Source organism: Salminus brasiliensis, chromosome 6 (genome assembly GCF_030463535.1).
Source record: "Salminus brasiliensis chromosome 6, fSalBra1.hap2, whole genome shotgun sequence".
Classification (NCBI taxonomy): Eukaryota; Metazoa; Chordata; class Actinopteri; order Characiformes; family Bryconidae; genus Salminus; species Salminus brasiliensis.
Window position 1 is genome coordinate 11,768,861 of NC_132883.1, and position 19,202 is coordinate 11,788,062.

At 41.5% G+C, this 19,202-nt stretch overlaps 1 protein-coding gene across 1 annotated transcript in view; it reads left to right on the forward strand.

Annotated features, from left to right (window-relative positions):
- tafa3b (TAFA chemokine like family member 3b) overlaps window positions 1-18,657 on the forward strand; it is a 160,959-nt gene extending 142,302 nt beyond the window's left edge. Inside the window, exons 3-5 of the mRNA XM_072680871.1 lie at window positions 7,853-8,002; window positions 10,355-10,479; window positions 17,790-18,657. Of these exons, the coding sequence (XP_072536972.1) occupies window positions 7,853-8,002; window positions 10,355-10,479; window positions 17,790-17,801 (287 nt within the window). The 3' untranslated portion in view covers window positions 17,802-18,657. The remainder of the gene's footprint in view (window positions 1-7,852; window positions 8,003-10,354; window positions 10,480-17,789) is intronic.
- Window positions 18,658-19,202: the final 545 nt, after the last annotated feature.

Below are 19,202 nucleotides of genomic sequence, written 5' to 3' on the forward strand. Positions count from 1 at the left end.
TGAGACAGATAATGAACATGATAAGTTACCATATAGTACATGGTAGGCTCATGGTGCAAAAAGAGGTCCATGCTGACAAATTGGGACTTGCTAGTTAGTTGGCTAACATACTTATAAATGGACTTAAGTATTGGGACACCAGCTCATTCATTGTTTCTTCTGAAATCAAGGGTATTAAAAGTAGTAGGAGTAACTGTCTCTACTGTCCAGCGAAAGCTTTCTACTGTGAGCAGGCAGCGTGTACCGTCAGCCACCAGCAGAAGGGCCTGGCAGCAAAGTATGAAAGCTGGTGGAGCTGGAGCAAAGAACTCCAAGCCCCAGAATTCCCAGCGGTAATCAATGCTGACCAGACCCACCTGTGTGGCACGGTATAAATATACCCAGCCAAACACAACTCCCCGCCACACCTTTGTAGAGGGGTGAATGATAACAGTGGGTTTAAGTTGTGAACAGTAAAGAAAAGCTGCAGTTAATAAAGAAGGGTTTGAGTTGTAAACAGTGAAGAAAAGCTGCAGTTAAAAGAAAACCACTTCCTTTGTTTGCGCCCCCCCCCCCCCCTTTTTCTATATTGCTTATAAACAGCTGCCACCTTATAAAATACTGCCACCTCTCACAGCTGTGGTGGTGCACTGGAAGTGCACTGGGATCCCATTGCCAGGGTTGGGAGTTCAAGCCCAACAGTCACAATCTCACCAAGCCCACACCATAAAATAATATCCCCAAAAAGGGGTAGTTTCATTAAATAATAATAATAAAAAAAAGTTTAACTGCACTGAGTCCAAACCCCACACCACACTGTAACATCTACTGGAGCATTGCTGTGAGGATTTGATTGTATTCAGCAATAATAGCTTTAGTGAGGTCAGGATGTTGGATGACCACCAACTCCCAACTCATCCTAAAAGGATTGGGTGGACACAGCTCAATGCTGTGGGACTTTATACCCATCTAGCCCACACCTGGCATTAGGCATGATGCTAATAGGTTCATGTTTATCTGCTCCAGAGAGCTCTTCTCTACAGAGACTAGACAAACTGTGTGTGTGCATTAGCACATCTGTATCAGCAGTGGGTGCAGCTTCCTGTTATTCAAGTTGGTGTCCCAGGCTGCCATTTAGTGCATGTCATTAGTTTTGCCATGAAATTGCTGGATTGAAATGCTCGGTGACTTCTGTTACTCAGAACGGCATTATGGGAGAGAACGTAATGGGACCGTTCCGCTGTTGTGATTGCTAGAGACAGCTGACATTTTCATATGTGTTGTACTCTATGTGTGTAACACAGGCCATCGCCTGTTAAATCACTCTTCATTTCTGACTTGTCACTGATGCGTACCATTGTTACATGGATTATGTTTTGTTGAGACTAGTGGAAGGTGCGCCTGTATGTGTATGTGTGTGTGTGTGTTTGTGTGTGTGCAATGAAATTTGCTTGTTTTTCTGTACTCTAGGTTCAACATACACTATATGTCAGAATGTTTGTGGACGCCCCTTCTAATGAATGCATTCAGCTACTTTAAGTTGTACACAGATGTGCAAATGCACACACACAGCTTTTCTAGTGCATGTAGAGAAGTACTACCAATAGAGTAGAACTCTCTAGAGCAGATAAACATGAACCTATTAGCATCATGCCTAATGCCAGGAGTGGGCAACAGGGGTATAAAGCCACATGTCAAAGCTCAGAGCTGTGGAGCAATGGAACTGTGTTCTCTGGGACTGTTCCACTGTGTTCTGTGATCATCCAACATCCTGACCTCACTAATGCTCCTGACGCTGAATGCAATCAGATGTCATCTTTTACATTGTAAATGTTATTTTAATGGTGAAATCTTAAATTATTTTAACATTAGTAAATAATTATTAGACCCTTTGCAATTTTGCCAGCTGACATGTCATGTAGCACTGTACTCCTTCCTCAGCTGGGAGCAGGGCTGGTTCATTGGTAGGGGCATGGGGATGGGATAACTGAGCTGGGAGACAGGGCCGGTGATCCTGATCCTGGTGATCACCACGGACTAAGCTAACTGGTTCATTTCCACCACTCACGCACTAAACTCACCTTTCTTTTGAAAAACGCTGGATGATATCCTGTCTTTTCCCTCTCCTGACTTTCTATTAGTTTTCTTTAGGATATTTCTTTAGGAAGAGGACATGTGATGCTCCACTGGCAATCCTTACTTGCAATTGGTGGCTAGCAAGTACCATTCCCCTGTTTTGGCACAGGACTAATTCATTTCATACAACTAGAGAAGGGGGTTCTAATATATTATTTTTACTTAATCCTAACATTTCCTACTCCCCTGCCATACGGCACCCCTGGAGGCGTATCGCTTGTCTGTCATGCAGTTGGCTTGCTCAGCTTGACTCCTTTAGGAGGTGATGCTGAACAAGGGAAGCGAACAAGAGAATTGCATGTCAATGCAGGATTGTAATAAGCTAAAGCACAGCTTAAAAACTCCAATCAGATCTATCTGAAAACTTTGTGGGCATGGTCCTAATATTCTAATGAACATGATTGCTATCCCTGTAAAACCTGCTGCCTGCTACACTGCATAATGAGTGGAAACAGTGGAGAGCAATGAGGAAATCTTTAGAAAATGAGGATTTACTGTAGTGCAGCCAATGCTAGCATGGCAGGTTGAATGAATGGACCTAGAAACAAATGACTAAAGTGATGAACGGGTAAACAAACAAATGACAAGCAAACAAACAAAAAAACGAACAGACATACTGATAAGTGGATGACAGGCCAGCAGAAATAGAGAGAGAGGGGTTACTAGCTTGCTAGCTTTTGATTATGCTGGCTGATTTAGCTTGAGCCTCATCTCGCTAGTTAGGTTTAGCCTGGTAAGTTTCGTTGACTGGCTAAATCTATTTCTGAAGGTGCTATTGACATGAAATAAATCTAATCATAGATGTTCATAAATGAAGTTCTGTGCAATAATGAGAAATGACAGGGAAAAGGTTTTGAACACGCTTACTGAAAATTATGTAATACTTACATAATTACTTACATACTGCACCAAGACTCCTCCTGTATGGAGAAACTAGCCACATGCATTGCTCAGGTGTGATTTTGGCCCATTCTTCCATACCAACACTCTTCAAATCCTGAAGGTTCAGTGGGCTCCTTCTATGAACTCTGAGCTTTAGTTTCTTCTATAGATTTTCAATTGGATTCAGGTCAGGTGATCGGCTGGGCCGTTCTAGACGCTTCATTTTCTTTCTCTAAAACCAATTGAGAGTTTCCTTGGCTGTGTGTTTGGGATTATTGTCCTGCTGAAAATGTCCACCCTCGTTTAATGTTCAGCATTCTGGTGGATGGCAGCAGATTTTTATCAAGAATGTCTCGGTACATTTGTCCATTCATCCTTCCGTCAATTATTTAAAGCGTGCCAGTGCTGTATGCAGAGAAACAGTCCATGTCAATAGCACTTTTAAAAATGTATTTACATAGGAAATTGGTGACTTCAAAAGAAGCTCAAAATTTGCCTAGCATAAACATTTAACCATGTTAGCAGGGCCACATTCCCACCAGCTAATTTTGCAGAGAAATTATGGTGGGTTGTTTCCACACTGCAGATATTTCAACCACTCGTTACGTTGTTGTTGTTCCGCTTGTTGTTCTGAAAGCGCTCTTTCTTTATTTCCACAGCTCCACTCTGTGTTTCTGCAGCTCAGTCTGTGTTTCTGCAGCTCAGTCTGTGTTTCTGCTGCTCAGTCTGTGTTTCCGCAGCTCAGTCTGTGTTTCTGCTGCTCAGTCTGTGTTTCTGCAGCTCAGTCTGTGTTTCTGCAGCTCAGTCTGTGTTTCTGCTGCTCAGTCTGTGTTTCTGAAGCTCAGTCTGTGTTTCTGCTGCTCAGTCTGTGTTTCTGCAGCTCAATCTGTTTCTGCTGCTCAGTCTGTGTTTCTGCAGCTCAGTCTGTGTTTCTGCTGCTCAGTCTGTGTTTCTGCAGCTCAGTCTGTGTTTCTGCAGCTCAGTCTGTGTTTCTGCTGCTCAGTCTGTGTTTCTGCAGCTCATTGTGTTTTTATCGCTCCCTCTAAGTGTTTTCCACTCTTGTCTCCCTCCCAGATGCTCTTTGAGATTTCATTGCTCTCATTAGATGGCGGAGCACTATGGTGCTCTCCGGCTCTCAGGTAATGGCGGATAGAGCATTTTAGGACGCAGGCCTGACTAGTGTTTTTAGTGTTTTATTGATCCGAATGAAAATGTTTTTAATGCGCCAGACGAGAAGTGCGGATTGCCTTTTAACAAGCTAATGGCGGCACACGCAGCTAAAAAAACGGTGTGCCGAATTGAAAATCTATGACAGCAATGAAAGCCTGCAGAAACGGACAAAATGCTTTCTTGGGTGTAGACGTTGAATGGTCGAAGGGTGTCATTGCTCATTAGAGGCACAGTTCCTTTTGAAACTGTGAAGGTCATGCTGGGCTAATTTAATGAGGCCTTGATAAAAGTATAAAATTTAAAGTGTGAATTCTGCTTAATTAAGTAGAGTGAACTCTACACTTTTGCTGCTCCAAACTGGGCACTAGCGCCCTCTAGTGGTTGACAATTCAGTTCAGTTCAATTCAATTTTATTGTCATTCTACAAATACAGTACAACAAAACCCTGTTAGGCTAAGTCTTATTTGCAGTAATATGTGAAAACGTTAGGGCTACCACTAACAACTATTTTTAAATCGATTAATCTTTTGTTGATTAATCTTAACAATTTCATTTCCCCCAATTTCCACCCATATAAGATAATTGTCCCCCTATAAGAACATCTGATTTACAAATCTTCACTGCCGTTGGTTAGTAAAGGAACTTTTGGAGGCTCTTCAATTACTTACTTACTTTTACTTGTGCTTTTACAAGGAACCTTCAAGAAAAGGTTTTTAGAAGAAAAAGGTTCCTTGAATGTTCCTTAGAGCACCTTAAGAGGTTCCTCACCAGTTTCGAACTAAAGTTTATCAAGGATTTTATACTTATAAGTATAGTATACGTTTTTAGGTACGAAACAGCCATAAACATAAATAGACAACAGTTACGGTGGTTTTGTCATTTCTGGTGGCCTATAGTTTGCAAAAGCACCTGTGTGTTCTCTTCAGATGCTTGTGCATTGAGTGAGTGTTGCTGGGCTATGAACTGAAACTTTGCCCAGTGAACAAAGTACATTTTTGTTTGGTGATAATTTCATGTTCTGTCACATTTTTGATGCTTTGGGTCTTTAGAAATGTTTTAAAAACCTATTTCGCAACCGACTCTGACTCTGACTCTGACTCTGACCATTATTTTTTAGAACCGTATCTTTTACTGGAGCCTGAAACGACTGACCTCATGGCGCGGTTACGTAGTGGTAGTGAAAAAAGGCATTGTTTTTTAACTGGAGTGTTTCAGAGACCGAAAAACCTGTCAGGTAAAAACATAAAAAATATAAATGATGTTAAAACTATGCACCAGCTTCAAATATCGACTAATTGCGGCAGCCCTAAAAATTTTGTGACATTAGTACAAGGACAGTAGACAGGGTGCTTAGACAACAGGTACAAAAGACAATAAATACAAAACAGTTCTTAGAATTGTGTGAATGTACATGTGCAATGTGTGCAGGAAGACTGGGTGATCAGTGTGCAAGTTACTATACTAATAAATAAACTGTAATAAATATGTTGACCAGCGATTACAGTTGGGTGTTGTGTGTGTGTGTAAATGGAAGAGGGCAGTAAGTTCTGGTGTATATGCTGAGGTACACCAGGTTCTGGTTTTCAAACATCACATCTGTATGCATCTGCATGTTCTGCTGCATCTGTAACTCCATCTCAATTGATAATAAAAAGGGGAGATTTTTCTCTCTTTAAGTAGCGGTGGGTAAAGCTGCTACTGGTCACTGTAATAACGTATGAAGCAGAAAAGACTCTGATTGGCCTATCAGAGCACATGCATTTTTCAGACCCGCTGAGACTGAGGGAGGATCTACTCTTTAAAACATCCCCGGTGAGACTCGATGCGTTTGCCTGCACTGAACTGATTATTGAGGAGGCAACATTTGAGCTACATTGTAATGGGAGTTGAAAGAGAATTTATACTGCATCATTACTTCTGGTCTCCATGTAGTATTGCCTAGACAGCCCTCACCTTTGACCTGACACTGGACTGTGTTTGTCATTTTAATATAAATCTCATTCTCCGCCATTGTGAAGCGAGGCACTGGGGACAGGAAGTGTGTGTGCTGAAGAGCTCTGATCCTGCTCTGCTGTTCTGAGAGCTACGAGTGTGTATTCAGCTTCATCTCAGCTCGTCTCATAGGTTTAGTGCTCCAAACAGTGACAAACACATAAACTCGGGCTCATCAAATGAAATCCGAGTCTATTGAGAGAGAAAAAAGGGAAAGGGAGAGAGAGAGATATGAGGACAAAAAAAAAAAGAGACGAAGGCGTTTGAAGTGAATCCAAATATTTATTTGAAATGTGTGAGGTGGGTGTCCGCTGTTTCCTCATTAATGTTTTTAATGAGAATCCCCCTCTCTCGTTCTCTCCCTCAGTCTCTCGCAGAAATCACACTCCATCTGCTTTGCATATTTGTGTTGTTGTTTCAAAGCCATGTCCGTGGCTGGATCGAGAGGAGAACAAGGCCCGCTCGCTGATTTCATTTGCATCAGCGCTTCTCACCATTTTGTCCCATTTGGCTGATTTGTAGTAATGGAAGTCGGCTGAACGTTCCCAGTGAAATTAAGAATCAGGGAAGTAATTGAAAGTGCTGTGGGATTTTTTTGTGTTTAAACAGCGTTAAATGCCGATTATACTTTCATTCTGATCGCTGCAAAGGAGTCACCAGGGGACGTACCTGCTAATGCCTAATAAACGTGTGTGAATGTGTGTGTGCCAGGTGTGAACATGGATCACATGAAAGTGTGTCGATATTACATTACATTATGAGAGCAATGTTTGATTCCCTTTTCTTAGTAGCACTAAGAAGCTCATAAGAATGTTCAAAACATCTTAAAAAGTTATCGAATATTCTCAGAAGAAAGTCTTTAATGCTGTATTTCAGAGCTTATCATAAACAGTATGAAATTAATGTATTTAATTATTATTAGTAGTATTATTTAATTAATATATTAAGTTATTTTTTTATATTTAGTTAAACTGAATGCAATGGAAAATGAGCCAAATGCAGGTAAACAAGAGCTAAAAGTGTGAACAATAACAGCACTTTAAGAACAATCCCCATGAGTTCTATAAATTCTGATAATTCAGCTGTTTAAACTGATCATTGTAGAGCCTTACCTATTGAACTCTTATGTTAGGCTATCATAATATTCAGAAAATAAAGAACAGATTTTTGGAAAATAATAATTTGTTCTTAGAATCTTTGAAGTAAAATGTTAAGATTTTTTTTTTAAGATTTTTAAAGAATATCAATTTATCCTAAGCATGAGGTCAGTTGTGAGGTGGGCCCTTCATGACCCTGTCGCTGGTTCACTGGTTGTTCTTCATTGGAGCACTTTTGGTAGGTACTGACCACTGCAGACCAGAAACACAACACCTACCTGATGTTTTGGCGATGTTCTGACCACATGGAGATCTCGGCCATCTCGGGCCACAGTTTGGCCCTTGTTATTGTAGCTCGGATTCTTACTCTCACCCTTTAAAAAACTGACTGTTCACTTGCTGTATATATATGCAATATGCACAATCCACCCCTTGACAGACGCCACTTTAACCAGATAATCAACGGTATTCACTTTACCTGTCAGTGGTTTTAATGTTATGGCTGATCTTACTACATCAAATTCTCATTGTTGCAGAATCAGTGTTCAACACCTCTAATTTTACTTGTGTGTGTGTCTCTGTGTGCTCTGCTGCAGTGCATGTAAAGGCTGGAACATGTGAAGTGATCGCGGCCCATCGCTGCTGTAATAAGAATAAGATAGAGGAGAGATCTCAGACTGTAAAGTGCTCCTGCTTACCCGGACAAGTGGCCGGAACCACCAGAGCAGCTCCGTCTTGTGTGGATGGTAAGGTCTCTCTCTCTCTCTCTCTCTCTCTCTCTCTCTCTCTCTCTCTCTCTCTCCCCCTTTGAATGAACACTGAGGATGTGTTTAGACTAGTTCAATACAAGCCCTGGTGCGAATGCACTATTAGTGCAGTTCATTACAGTAAGTGTGAGCACCCGTTTTCAAACTGCACAGTGCACACCTGAGCAGGTGGGTCTCGTCCGTTTCTAACCGAACTCTGGCAAAGGTATCTAAACGAACCAAACGCACAACATGACGTCACAACATGGTTGTGTCATTGACGTTCCTACAGCTAGAGTTGTACAGGCGAGTCTCCGAGCAGACCTGCCCACGTTTCTGTTCTTTAACGCTAACTTCTGTCTGATGGTTAAGTTTAGCGGGGCTGTGTTCCAAACCACACACTGCCACACTGTACAGTGTTTCAAAACTAGCCACCATTAGAATCCCATTCATTAGTGAATTAGCTGACTCAGTAAAGTAAAGCTGTGTTTGAGTCTATTTGGGATTACTTTACTACTTAATGTGATTTGAGACCCCTTTGGTTCGGTTTGTTTTCACACAGGGAAAAATCCAAGTGCACCAAAATGCGTTTCAACAAACCATGTGAAAACGTTCTCTCCACTTATTAGTCAGCTTCAGAGTAGAGTTAGAGCCAGCTAGAGTTCATTTGGGACCGGGCCGAGACCACCTTTTCTCAGGGGTCTCGGTGCTGTTGTTTTAGTCTGCATCCGAGTTCCAATTCAAGCAATTACTGTCCTCAAAACGCCCTAATTGATTACTCTGCTTTCAGGCTCACGTTACTTGTTTATCTACATTAGCCTTCAATACCTTCAGTAGCTGTCCATTGTGCCTGTGTAGCTTGCTCGCTTGCTATCTCTCTCTTTCTCGTTCTCTAATTCTGAGAAAGGTCAAGGTTAGGAGAAGTGTCCGCGTGTTAGACCAGGACTGGGGCAATTCCGGTCTTGGAGGGCTGGATTCCTGCACAGTTTGATGATTTTTCTGCTCTAGCAGACCCGATTCACCTCATCTGTTAATTGCCAGGTTTAGTAGGTCTGTTAGAGCAGGGAAATCAGCAAACTGTGCAGGACTCTGGCCCTGTTGCCCTCCCCTGTGTTAGACAAGCTTCACCCTGGTGTACAGGCGATGCAGTGGGGATGAAAGTGTTGATATTATTAGTGTGTTACTGTATCAGAAATGTGTGTGTGTGTGTGTCTGTGTGTAATAGAAACCTTCTGTTTTGCTTTTCACAAACTAAAACCAAGAAGAAAATGACATTGCTTCTCGCTCAGGCTCTCTCTTTCTCTCTCTCTTTCTCTCTCTCTCTCTCTCTCTCTCTCTCTCTCTCTCTCTCTTTCCTGACTGGTTGATTAATTCAATACTGTGTCAACTTTGTCCAATGCTGTAGTCATTTTACAGCATTATGGTCCCTTGTTTCTTTCTTTCACTGTTCACTGTATCCCTCCTCTCTCTCACTCTCTCTCTCTCACCCGCTCTCACTCTCTCTCTGTCTGGCTGATTCATTTAATACTGTGTCAACACCGTCCACTTGACAGCGCAATCGATTTTGATCTTGTTTTCTTTACCATAAGAGCAGTGTGTCTGCTCGCTCTCCTCTCCACAGCCGGCCCGAGAGGAAATGTCAAATAATCTCTCTCTCTCTCTCCAACTCTCTCTCCATCTGTCCATTCCTCTCTTCTCCTCTCATTCCTCCCACCCTTCTCTCTTCCATTCTCTCTCCATCTACCATCTACATCATTTTTTCCCTTACTCTCTCTTTCTCTCCGTTCCTCTTTCCCTCCCCAGCCGTTTCTTCCTTTCTTTTCTCCATATCTCTCACTTCCTCTCTTAGGTCTTTCTCTCTCCATCTCTCCATCCCTCTCACTTTTCCTCCTCTGTTTAACCGTCCACCATTGTCCCTAGCCACTGCTCTAGTGCTGAATTTTATGGAAAGGACACCTCTCCAGCTGTTAAACATGGGGGTGGATGGATTGTGCTTTGGACTTGTGTTGCAGCCAGTGGCACAAGGAACATTTCACTGGTAGACAGAAGAGTGGATTGCCATGGCCTTCACAGTCCTCAAAACCATAAAAAATGTACGGATAGACCTTAAAAGAGCAGTGAATGCAAGATGGCCCAATAATACTGCAGAAGAAGTAGATGACCAGGGGTGACCACACTTCTGTATGTCACTGTATGCGTTGTTGGGGGTCCGTGTCAGCTTCCCAAAGTTTGCTGGAAGAGCCTGGAACTGCTCTTGCTCAGTTGCATGTTGTTATGTGCTTGTAAGTGTGTGTGTGTGTGTGAGTGTGTGTGTGTTATTAATTCATTGTATCTCCTCCTGTGGTTGTGCAGCATCTATAGTAGCGCAGAAGTGGTGGTGTCAGATGCAGCCATGTCTGGATGGTGAAGAGTGTAAAGTTCTACCTGACCTCACCGGCTGGAGCTGCAGCACCGGCAACAAGGTCAAAACGACCAAGGTTAGTGCACATCTACTGCTTTTGGTGTCTTCCCTTTCATATTTTAAGAGGTTCTGGGTTTAAAATTGACCATGAATGGTCAGAATCGTGTAGAGGATAACACTGCACTAGTCTGCACTGCAGACGGCAGACCACAGAGCTGTACAGAGCGCTCACTTTTGGTCAAAAAAATTGTCGTCATCTAAACGCTGCAAGCTTGGTAGTATTACCTGTCAGCTTGCAGCACATCAGCTCATCAGTTTTTGCTCCGGTTTCATTAGATGGTAGTTAGATAGTGTCTAATTATAGTAATACTACAGAGACTGCTGAGCAGTAAAGCTCAAAACACCTCCGTATCAGTGCTGTAGAGAACGCTTGAGCTTTACAGGGAGACGGAGTGTCACTGCAGGAGGACAGGAGTGATCTGGCACCGTGTGGGGCAGCAGCTAGGAGTCTGTCAACATTACGATGAAAAATCAACCATAAACATCCCGACTGGGAGACGTCTCTCACTCACGCTTTCGCTCTCTCTCCACTCTCGCTACTTTTGCTTCCTATCCACTTCTTGCTTCACTCTCTTGTTACCTTTTTTATCTCCCTCCATCACTCTTTCCTTTTATTGCACTTTCACACTCTTACCCTCACACCCTCTCTTCTTATCTCTCTACAGTCTCACTACTTTAACTTTCTGTCCACTTCTTGCTTCACTCTCTTTCTGTTACCCTTTCTGTCTCCCCATCACTCTTTTCTTGTGTCGCACTCATGTCACACTCTCTCCCTCACGCATTCTCTCACTCCTCTCTCTCTCCTATCACTACTTTCACTTCCTGTCCACTTCTTGCTTCACTCTCTTGTTAACTTTTCTGTCTCCCTCCATCACTCTTTTCTTTTGTCGCACTCTTTTCACACTTTCTCCTCTCACTTTCTCTCACTCCTCTTCCCTCTCTCCACTCTTGCTACTTTCACATCTAATCCACTTCTCACTTTACTCTCTTTTTACTCTTTCTATCACCCATCCTCACTCTTTCCTTTTGTCTCACTTTTTTGTCTCTCACTTTCTCTTTTCTCTATGTATCTCTGTTTCTCACTCTTTCTTTTTTCCTCGCTGTTTTCCTCTTCTCATCACTCTCTTACTCTCTCACTCTTTCACTCTCCTTTTTACTCTCCTTCCTGCTCCTGCACATTATCTTCCTCTTCACACTCTCTCTCCACTCACTCGATTCACTCTCTTTCTCCATTTCCCTCCCGCTCCTATTTTTAACCTGTCCCCCCTTCTCTTACTCTCTGTTCTCTCTCTCGCTTTCATTTTCTCCCAGCTCTGCCCATCACTCTCCTTCTCTCTTTTCACTCTCTTCCAGCCTCTCTGCCTCTCTTTTTACTTAATCTTTATCTCTCGCACTTTCTCTCACTCTTTTTTTGGCTCACTTTTTCTCTCTATCACACACACACACACACACACACACACTGAGCCCCCTTCTCTTTTTCCTCTCTCTTGATTTCCTGCTCCCAGTGTGTGTTATCTTAAAGTTCACTTTTTCTTCACTTTTTCTTTTTTTTGTGTTGCTGCTCTCTCTCACTCTTACTCAGCATTTAGAACTTCCTTTATGAGACTCATAGACAAATTTGGAACAGGGCCTCTCCCTCTCTCTCGCCCCACGCCATTCAGACCTCCTGCTTTGCGACCTACTTCCTCTCCTTCTGAGCGCGCTCAGTGCAGACTAGAGGAATTGGCTGTGAGTGGATCTGAGGAGTGTTGGATCTGACATCAAACACAGTGCAGCCCCAAATCAGAGAGAACGGCATGAAAAAAAAAAAGAGGGAGAGAGGAGAGAACAAGCGCAAAAACAAAAACACAGCAGCTCCGCTTTGCCACGCAGCCGTGGGCTGGAGATGTGATCGGACAGGCTGGCGAATAAACCTTAAAACCATACAGACAGCTTCTGAGCGCCCCTTGTGCTGTCATGTCCCGCTGGGGTCAGCTCACCTGTCCTTCAAACGCTCGGGGTTTAAATAGTGGGAAAGATTTAAAGCTAACAGTTGTAGATATAATGTTCACAACATGTGAAAGGTCCTCATTCAGATGAAAGCCAGACTACACTGTAAAAAATGGAAAGTCAGGCCAACTTCAGGCCGCCCGTGGGCCGAAAGTGTTATTACACAAGTCCCTGTAGTTACTGAATAAAACACACAAGGTAAAGGTAAAGGTGCACGTATTTGTCACTGTACAGTGTACACTGTACAGCGAAATGTGTCCTCCGCATTCAACCCATCTGGTAGTGAACACACACTCACACACACACATGTGTTAGGGGCAGTGAGTACACACACACACCCAGAGCGGTGGGCAGCCAACTCCAGCGCCCGGGAAATTAAAATTAATGTCCATATGATGTCTGGGCTGAGCTGGTGAGATGCAGAACTAAAAAATGTGAGTTTGTAAGTAACTAAGTTGAGTTAACTCTAATAATTATCTGTAATCAGTTACTTTATCATTTTAGGTTGGTCTGTTTGGAGAAAATACTGGAAAAACTGCTGCCAGTAAATGACTGTAATATTCTTATATATGCTGTTCCATGTGTGTCGTTATGCACCATGTACACCACCCCAAATAAATGTTATTATCTAAACAGGCTATGAGTGCTGAATTAAATCACATTTTCCCTTTGACATGGGCTGGTGAGTTTTGATGAGTTTGTACAGCTGAGTAATAACGGCTAAAGCCAGCTGTACAAGCATGAAAGGTTATTAACACACTGCTTACTTTTGGGAGCACATTTTGTGAAGGGAGCTCTGCTGAAAATGCATTAGAGAGCCAAACGTCTGCAGCCGAATCAATGGATGGAGGCTGTAGATATCCGACCCTGATACTGGGTTGCCGTTCAGATGGACTGCAGCACATCAAAACAGTATCGCCTGTCTCGCACTGCCACTGATGTCATTGATGAAGTCCAGTTCATACTGCAGATGTTTAAACAGATGCTGGAAATGACGAGTTGTATTCTGTTTGTAGTGGAGTATATGGAAAGGTGAAAGCTGCACCTCGTGCTGATCAGTCACACTGATCAATAATATTGAGCGCACTCTTATGGCCCTATTACAAACAGACCATGCATTATAACAAACAGCAGAGAGGAGAGCGAAGAGGCCAAGGACGTAGAGGGAGAACAGGAGACAGGGAGAGAGAGGGGGGAGAGAATTCCTGAATTCTGAATTTGGGACAAACACAACAGATGAAAGTGGCCACTCAAGTTCTCACATACATATTAGACCAAAGGCGGTGTGTGTGTGTGTGTGGGGGGGGGGTCTCTAATCAGGTAAACTCCTCCTACAACCTACTAAACCCCTCACCCACCCCTTTACATCTACTGTAAATAAGAATAGAAATACTTACTGTACCATATTATTATTTTATTTATTTTAAGTGTTTAATAAATAGTGTTGTATGTTTTTTTGTTTATATTATTATTATTATTATTATTATTATTAATCTTATTAAAATACATTTTATTAAAATAAAATAAGGCCAACCTGAAGAAAGACATATAAACATAGAAAAAGAGAAAGAGAGAGAGAGAGCGAGAGAGAGAGAGAGAGAGAGAGAGCAGATGAAAAGTAAAAAAAAAAAAAAAAAGGAGAAACAAGGGCAAGTCGAGACAAACAGGAGAGAGAAACAAGATAGCAAAAGGCAAGACCATGACAAAGATGGTGAAGGAGAGAAAGAAACAAAAAGAAAGGAAGAGAAAGACCAGAAAAATGGAGAGAGAGAGAGAGAGAGAGAGAGAGAGAGAGAGAGAGAGAGAGAGAGAGAGAGAGAACTGGGGAGAGAAAGAGAAAAAAATAAGTGAAGAAAGAAAAAAATAAAGGAGAAGAAGTAAAAAACAAGAGAAAGAGAGAAGAGAGAGAGATAGAGGGAGAGATATAGAGAAGGTGAGAAAAAAGTAAGAGAAGGGAGAAAAAACAGAAAGAGAGAAACACAAGATGAGAGTAAAAAAGGGGGAGAGAGTAAAATGAGAGAGAGGAAGTAAGAGAAGAGAAAAAAGAATGAAAGATGAGACAAAAAAGAGAGAGAGGAGAAGGTGAGAGAAAGCGAGAACAGAAGAAAAGTATGTGAAGAGAGACAAAATTGTAAGAACAAGAGAGAGAAAGACAAAACAGGAAGAGAGAGAAGAGAAGGTGGGAGAGAGTGAAAAGAGAGATGGAGAGAGAGAGAGAGAGAGAGAGAGAGAGAGAGAGAGATGAAGATAGAATGGAGGCAGCATGTTTAATATTTTAGTGTCCTTGGAAAAGGGGAGGTAAGAGAGTTTGTGTGTGTGTGTGTGTGTGTGTGTGTGTGTGTGTGTGTGTGTTTGTGTGTGTGCGCGCGTGCATACTTGTGCATAGAATCTACTAAATCCTGACAGACAGAGATAAGATGATGCTTAACACCACACAGTTATTTTAGTACACACACACACACACACCTTTTCTGTCTCTCTGTTTTAAGCCAATAATTGTGTGTGCACAAGTAAAAAGTATCTTCACAGGCAACTCAACACCTGATTTAACCTGCTGACCTTTAGCTTTCTGACCTGATCTCATCCAGTCAATTAGGCTGATGAATTAGTGAAGACAGGGTGTTAGCTTCACCTGATCGGAAATCAGGACGGCCAGGAGTCAGTTTTCTGTTTAAATCCTTAAACAGTTCTTCAGAATGTGAGACATTTACAGCACATGTTGCACCTTACAACATCAGTTAGAGCACAACATGGGGTGGAGTTGAGTAGAGTGTGAAGCATTAAAAAATAAATAAATAACTGGTGACAGAGCGTTTTTTGAGTGAACTCAAATTAGTTCAGTCAGAAGTTCTCTTTACTACATACTGAATACATCAGAAACATCAGCAAATGAGCTGCAGCTAAACCCCCTGTCCATAGTGGCAGTGCATTTGACATATGAGCCACTTAGAGTCCTATTTTAGGTTAAAAGGTTAATTTAAACTTACTTAAATGTACTTAAACTTTTATTTAACTCACATAAAAGAGGCATTATTAAGTTATGGTCACACAATAACTCATAATTGAGTATAAATATCACAGAATATGTACTGAAGAAATTAGTGTGTAAGTCTGATCCTACAATATATTGTATTTGACTATATCTGTGCTTGTGTACGTATATCTATTTCTCCCTCATACACCAATATCCTGCTCTGCCTCTCTTTCCCTTTCTGTTTCCACTCTCTTCTATATGGACAGCCACATGCTCTCTCATTATCAATGTACTCAAATATCAGAGACTTCACACTGTGCCCACTCAGACACAGAGAGAGAGAACGAGAGAGAGAGAGAGACGGGGAAGTGGGCACTATGCCATGATGCCCTCCTCTCATTTCTGCCACCTCCTCTTGTGCCAGTAGTCTGGGCGCCATGCCAGGCTCTAAGTGAATGAGTCCGCTGGGTGCCAACTGCTTGCTTCAGGCGCTGCCATGGCGGTCAGGAGCGGCCATCAGCACGCCCAGACAGGCTCGGGTGCTGTGCTGCAGCCACAGCGGGCACACGCATGCTCACACACTGCCACGGTGGCTGGCTTTAGCTCCCTGCCCACTCTCAGTCTGCTGGTATTAGTGTCATTAGCTGGTGTAATCTTTAATAATGCACCACTTCTTAATTAAATCTTTCATTATTTTCCCAGCAGAGGAATTAGGTCTTGTGAGTTATGTTTAATGCAATCAATACTACTAATAATAATTATAATACTAATAAAGAAAGCAGCCTTGTGTCTATTAATATGTGGCCTATAGCGTTTAAATGAATATTAGGATAAATGTTGTCATGTTAATGGTTAGTTCTTACAAGTCAGAGCTGTTGATGACAATGACAAAAGCATGAAATTCCATATTAATCATTTCATACTCATATCTTGTTAAAACAAAAAAAGGCTGGTAGAAGTGTGGACTGTAAACTTTCAATCAGTGTCACCTTAGAACTGACAGTGGAATTGGATGTGGAATTTAAAAAGCAGCCATTTATGGATCTATTTTTTAGACATTGAAATTAGGCAGCTTAACAATTTAATATCATGTAATTACCTAACCTTTTATCATGAAGCTTACAATATTAGACACTACATCTCTCAGAAAAAAGCACTGCATACAGCATTAATGTGTTGGAATTTTATGTAGTTAAGTTGTATTTATTTTCTAAATTTTTTGTTTGTTTGTTTTGTTTTTTTGTTTGTTTGTTTTGTCTGTTTTTTGTCTTTTTTGTCTGGGCATGATACCTTTGGTTTCCCTGCAAAGCATTTATTTATTAATTTACAGTCATATGAAGAAGTTAGAGGATTTTGAAGGAGCCTGTGTTATTTAAAACTCATTTAGTTTTGTTGCTCTTCATTGTTGAAGTGAGTCATTTCTCCATGATGAGTTTCAAAGAGCTCTCTGAGGCCTATACGACTATAGATGATTAAGAGTCTGGGAGGGGACTCTAACCCTAACCCTAACCCTAACCCTAACCCTAACAAAACTTCAAAACACAGAAATCTGCTGTTCTGCCATTCACAAAATAATTCAGGACGTCCTAGCAAGTTTAGTTCAACAACAGACCACAAAACGCACAAGCTAAAGTCATAGTACAGAATCTACCATCAGAAAGAGACCACACAGGTTTGATTTTCATGGGAGGTATGAAAGCAAGAAACCCTTGCTGCCAAAAAAACAACAGAGCTAGATAACACATAGACCAAGACCACAACATATGGAACAATACTAGATGAATCCAAAGTATTTGGACACAGCAATCATAGCGCATCATAGTAAAGCAATCATAGCGTTTGAGCACAAGAATCTATATCAACTGTGAAGCAGAGAGGTGGAAATGTCATGGTTGGGCTGGTTTTCTACAGTAGGGCCTAGAGGGTCTACTAGGAATTCTTGAGGAAAATGTGAGATCATCTGTATATAAACTAGACTGAAACGTCACACAGCTAAAAGAATTCTGCATAGAGGAGTGGGGAAAAAACATATTTTATTAGTAAAGAATATATATATATATATATATATATATATATATATATATATATATATAACCTACATCTTCTTAATATTGTTTAAATAAAGATCAAATGTCCATGTGTGGGGCGTCCAAACTTTTTCACATGACTGTACATGATCAGCCTGACCGATCTAGACAACCAGTACGACCAAGCTTGACCTTTGTGATCGACCAGCACACACAGGTTTAAAAAGGTTTTAAAAAGTGTGTATAATGACAGTGCTGACAAACACTTGAGTGTTAACTGTTAATTACTGCAGTGTATGCCATTAAGTCCTTATCCTTTTTTTTTTGTTGTTCCAGGTGACACGGTAGTGGCATCCTCCAGACTGGACTGCAGGGGGTGTTTGCAGGGGAAATAGGATACAGGAGGACATGTATATGGAAGTGACTTTAAGCTCACCCATGGTAAAGTAATACGAGAAGCAGTCTCGTGTTCCCATCCCATTCATGAAAATGAGGACCATCCTAGCGGTCAGCTCTCCTCCACCCCCCGCTCTCGCTTTCCCCTTCTCTCCTCTTCTCCGCCTCAACCATCCTCAGCGTCTGCCAGAAATCTCCTCAGCGCAGATACGGGGACGAAAGACTGTCCGCTCGCTGGAGTCCGCCAGGCATGGGGATTATATCTGACAGAAGAACGCTCACAGTGGAGGACGGCCCACCTCTAACGTCGGAAGTTATTTTATCTTTTTACTTTCCACCTCTCCCCACCACTCGGACGTTTTGTTGTGTCTGGATTTTTTTTTCCTAGTCTGTCGATGCTTCCTGTAATCGCACCGTTTTTTACCCAAAACGAAAGGTGACATTTTTGCTTTCTGTGCCGGAAACCTTGTCCTTCTCAGCATTTTAACTTCGGAAAGTAGAACTGAAGCTCTGGACTGAAACTCTCACCATCTGTAGATTATTTTGTTCCTTTTTTTTCTATAATAAATAAACAAGAATTAAACTTTTTGACCTGGAAAAGACTCGAACAATACAGTAGATGTTATGGTATAATTCTGTAAAAGTGTAAAAGATTATAAAAAAGAGTGAGATTCTTAGAATCAATCTGAATAAATGAAAAAGAACTCTAACAGTTTTAATATTGATGTTTTTAACCAGCCTGGTAACTGCTATTGAGTACATGTGTCAGTATTATCTAAAATAAATAAAGCTATTTCAAAGAATAAAAGACACGAATTCTCTGTGTTCAGAAATAACGTCTGTACTGTAGAAATGTTAAACTCAAGCCGACTTGTTGTTTTTTGAGTTAACTCAATTTATTTTATTTGAATGTTCTCAAACTCAAAACATTTTTTGACTGTGTTGTTGCACTGTGTTGTTGATGGTATTTGAACGGAAAGGGAAAGATGGATAGTTGATGGTATTTGAACGGAAAGGGAAAGATGGAAAGTTAAATTTACTCAGAACAGTATTTTTACACAGTGTAACTTTACTACTCTAGAGTGGCACAGTGGTCTAACTGCCTGCTCATTGAATATATGGAGATCAGGTGTTTAAATTCCAGCAAAAACTCAGCACTCATTGTCAAAAGCCTTCCAGTTTGGGGACATCATGTGATAGGGTGGAGTTCTAATTTACACTGTACAAATAAATCTGTACAATTAATCCATAACATAAACCATCAGCTGTGGTTGCCAGAATTTCACTCTAAAATATATGGTTGCAATGTATGACTTTTTTGGCAACTGTCCATTTTATATTCAAGAACTGTTT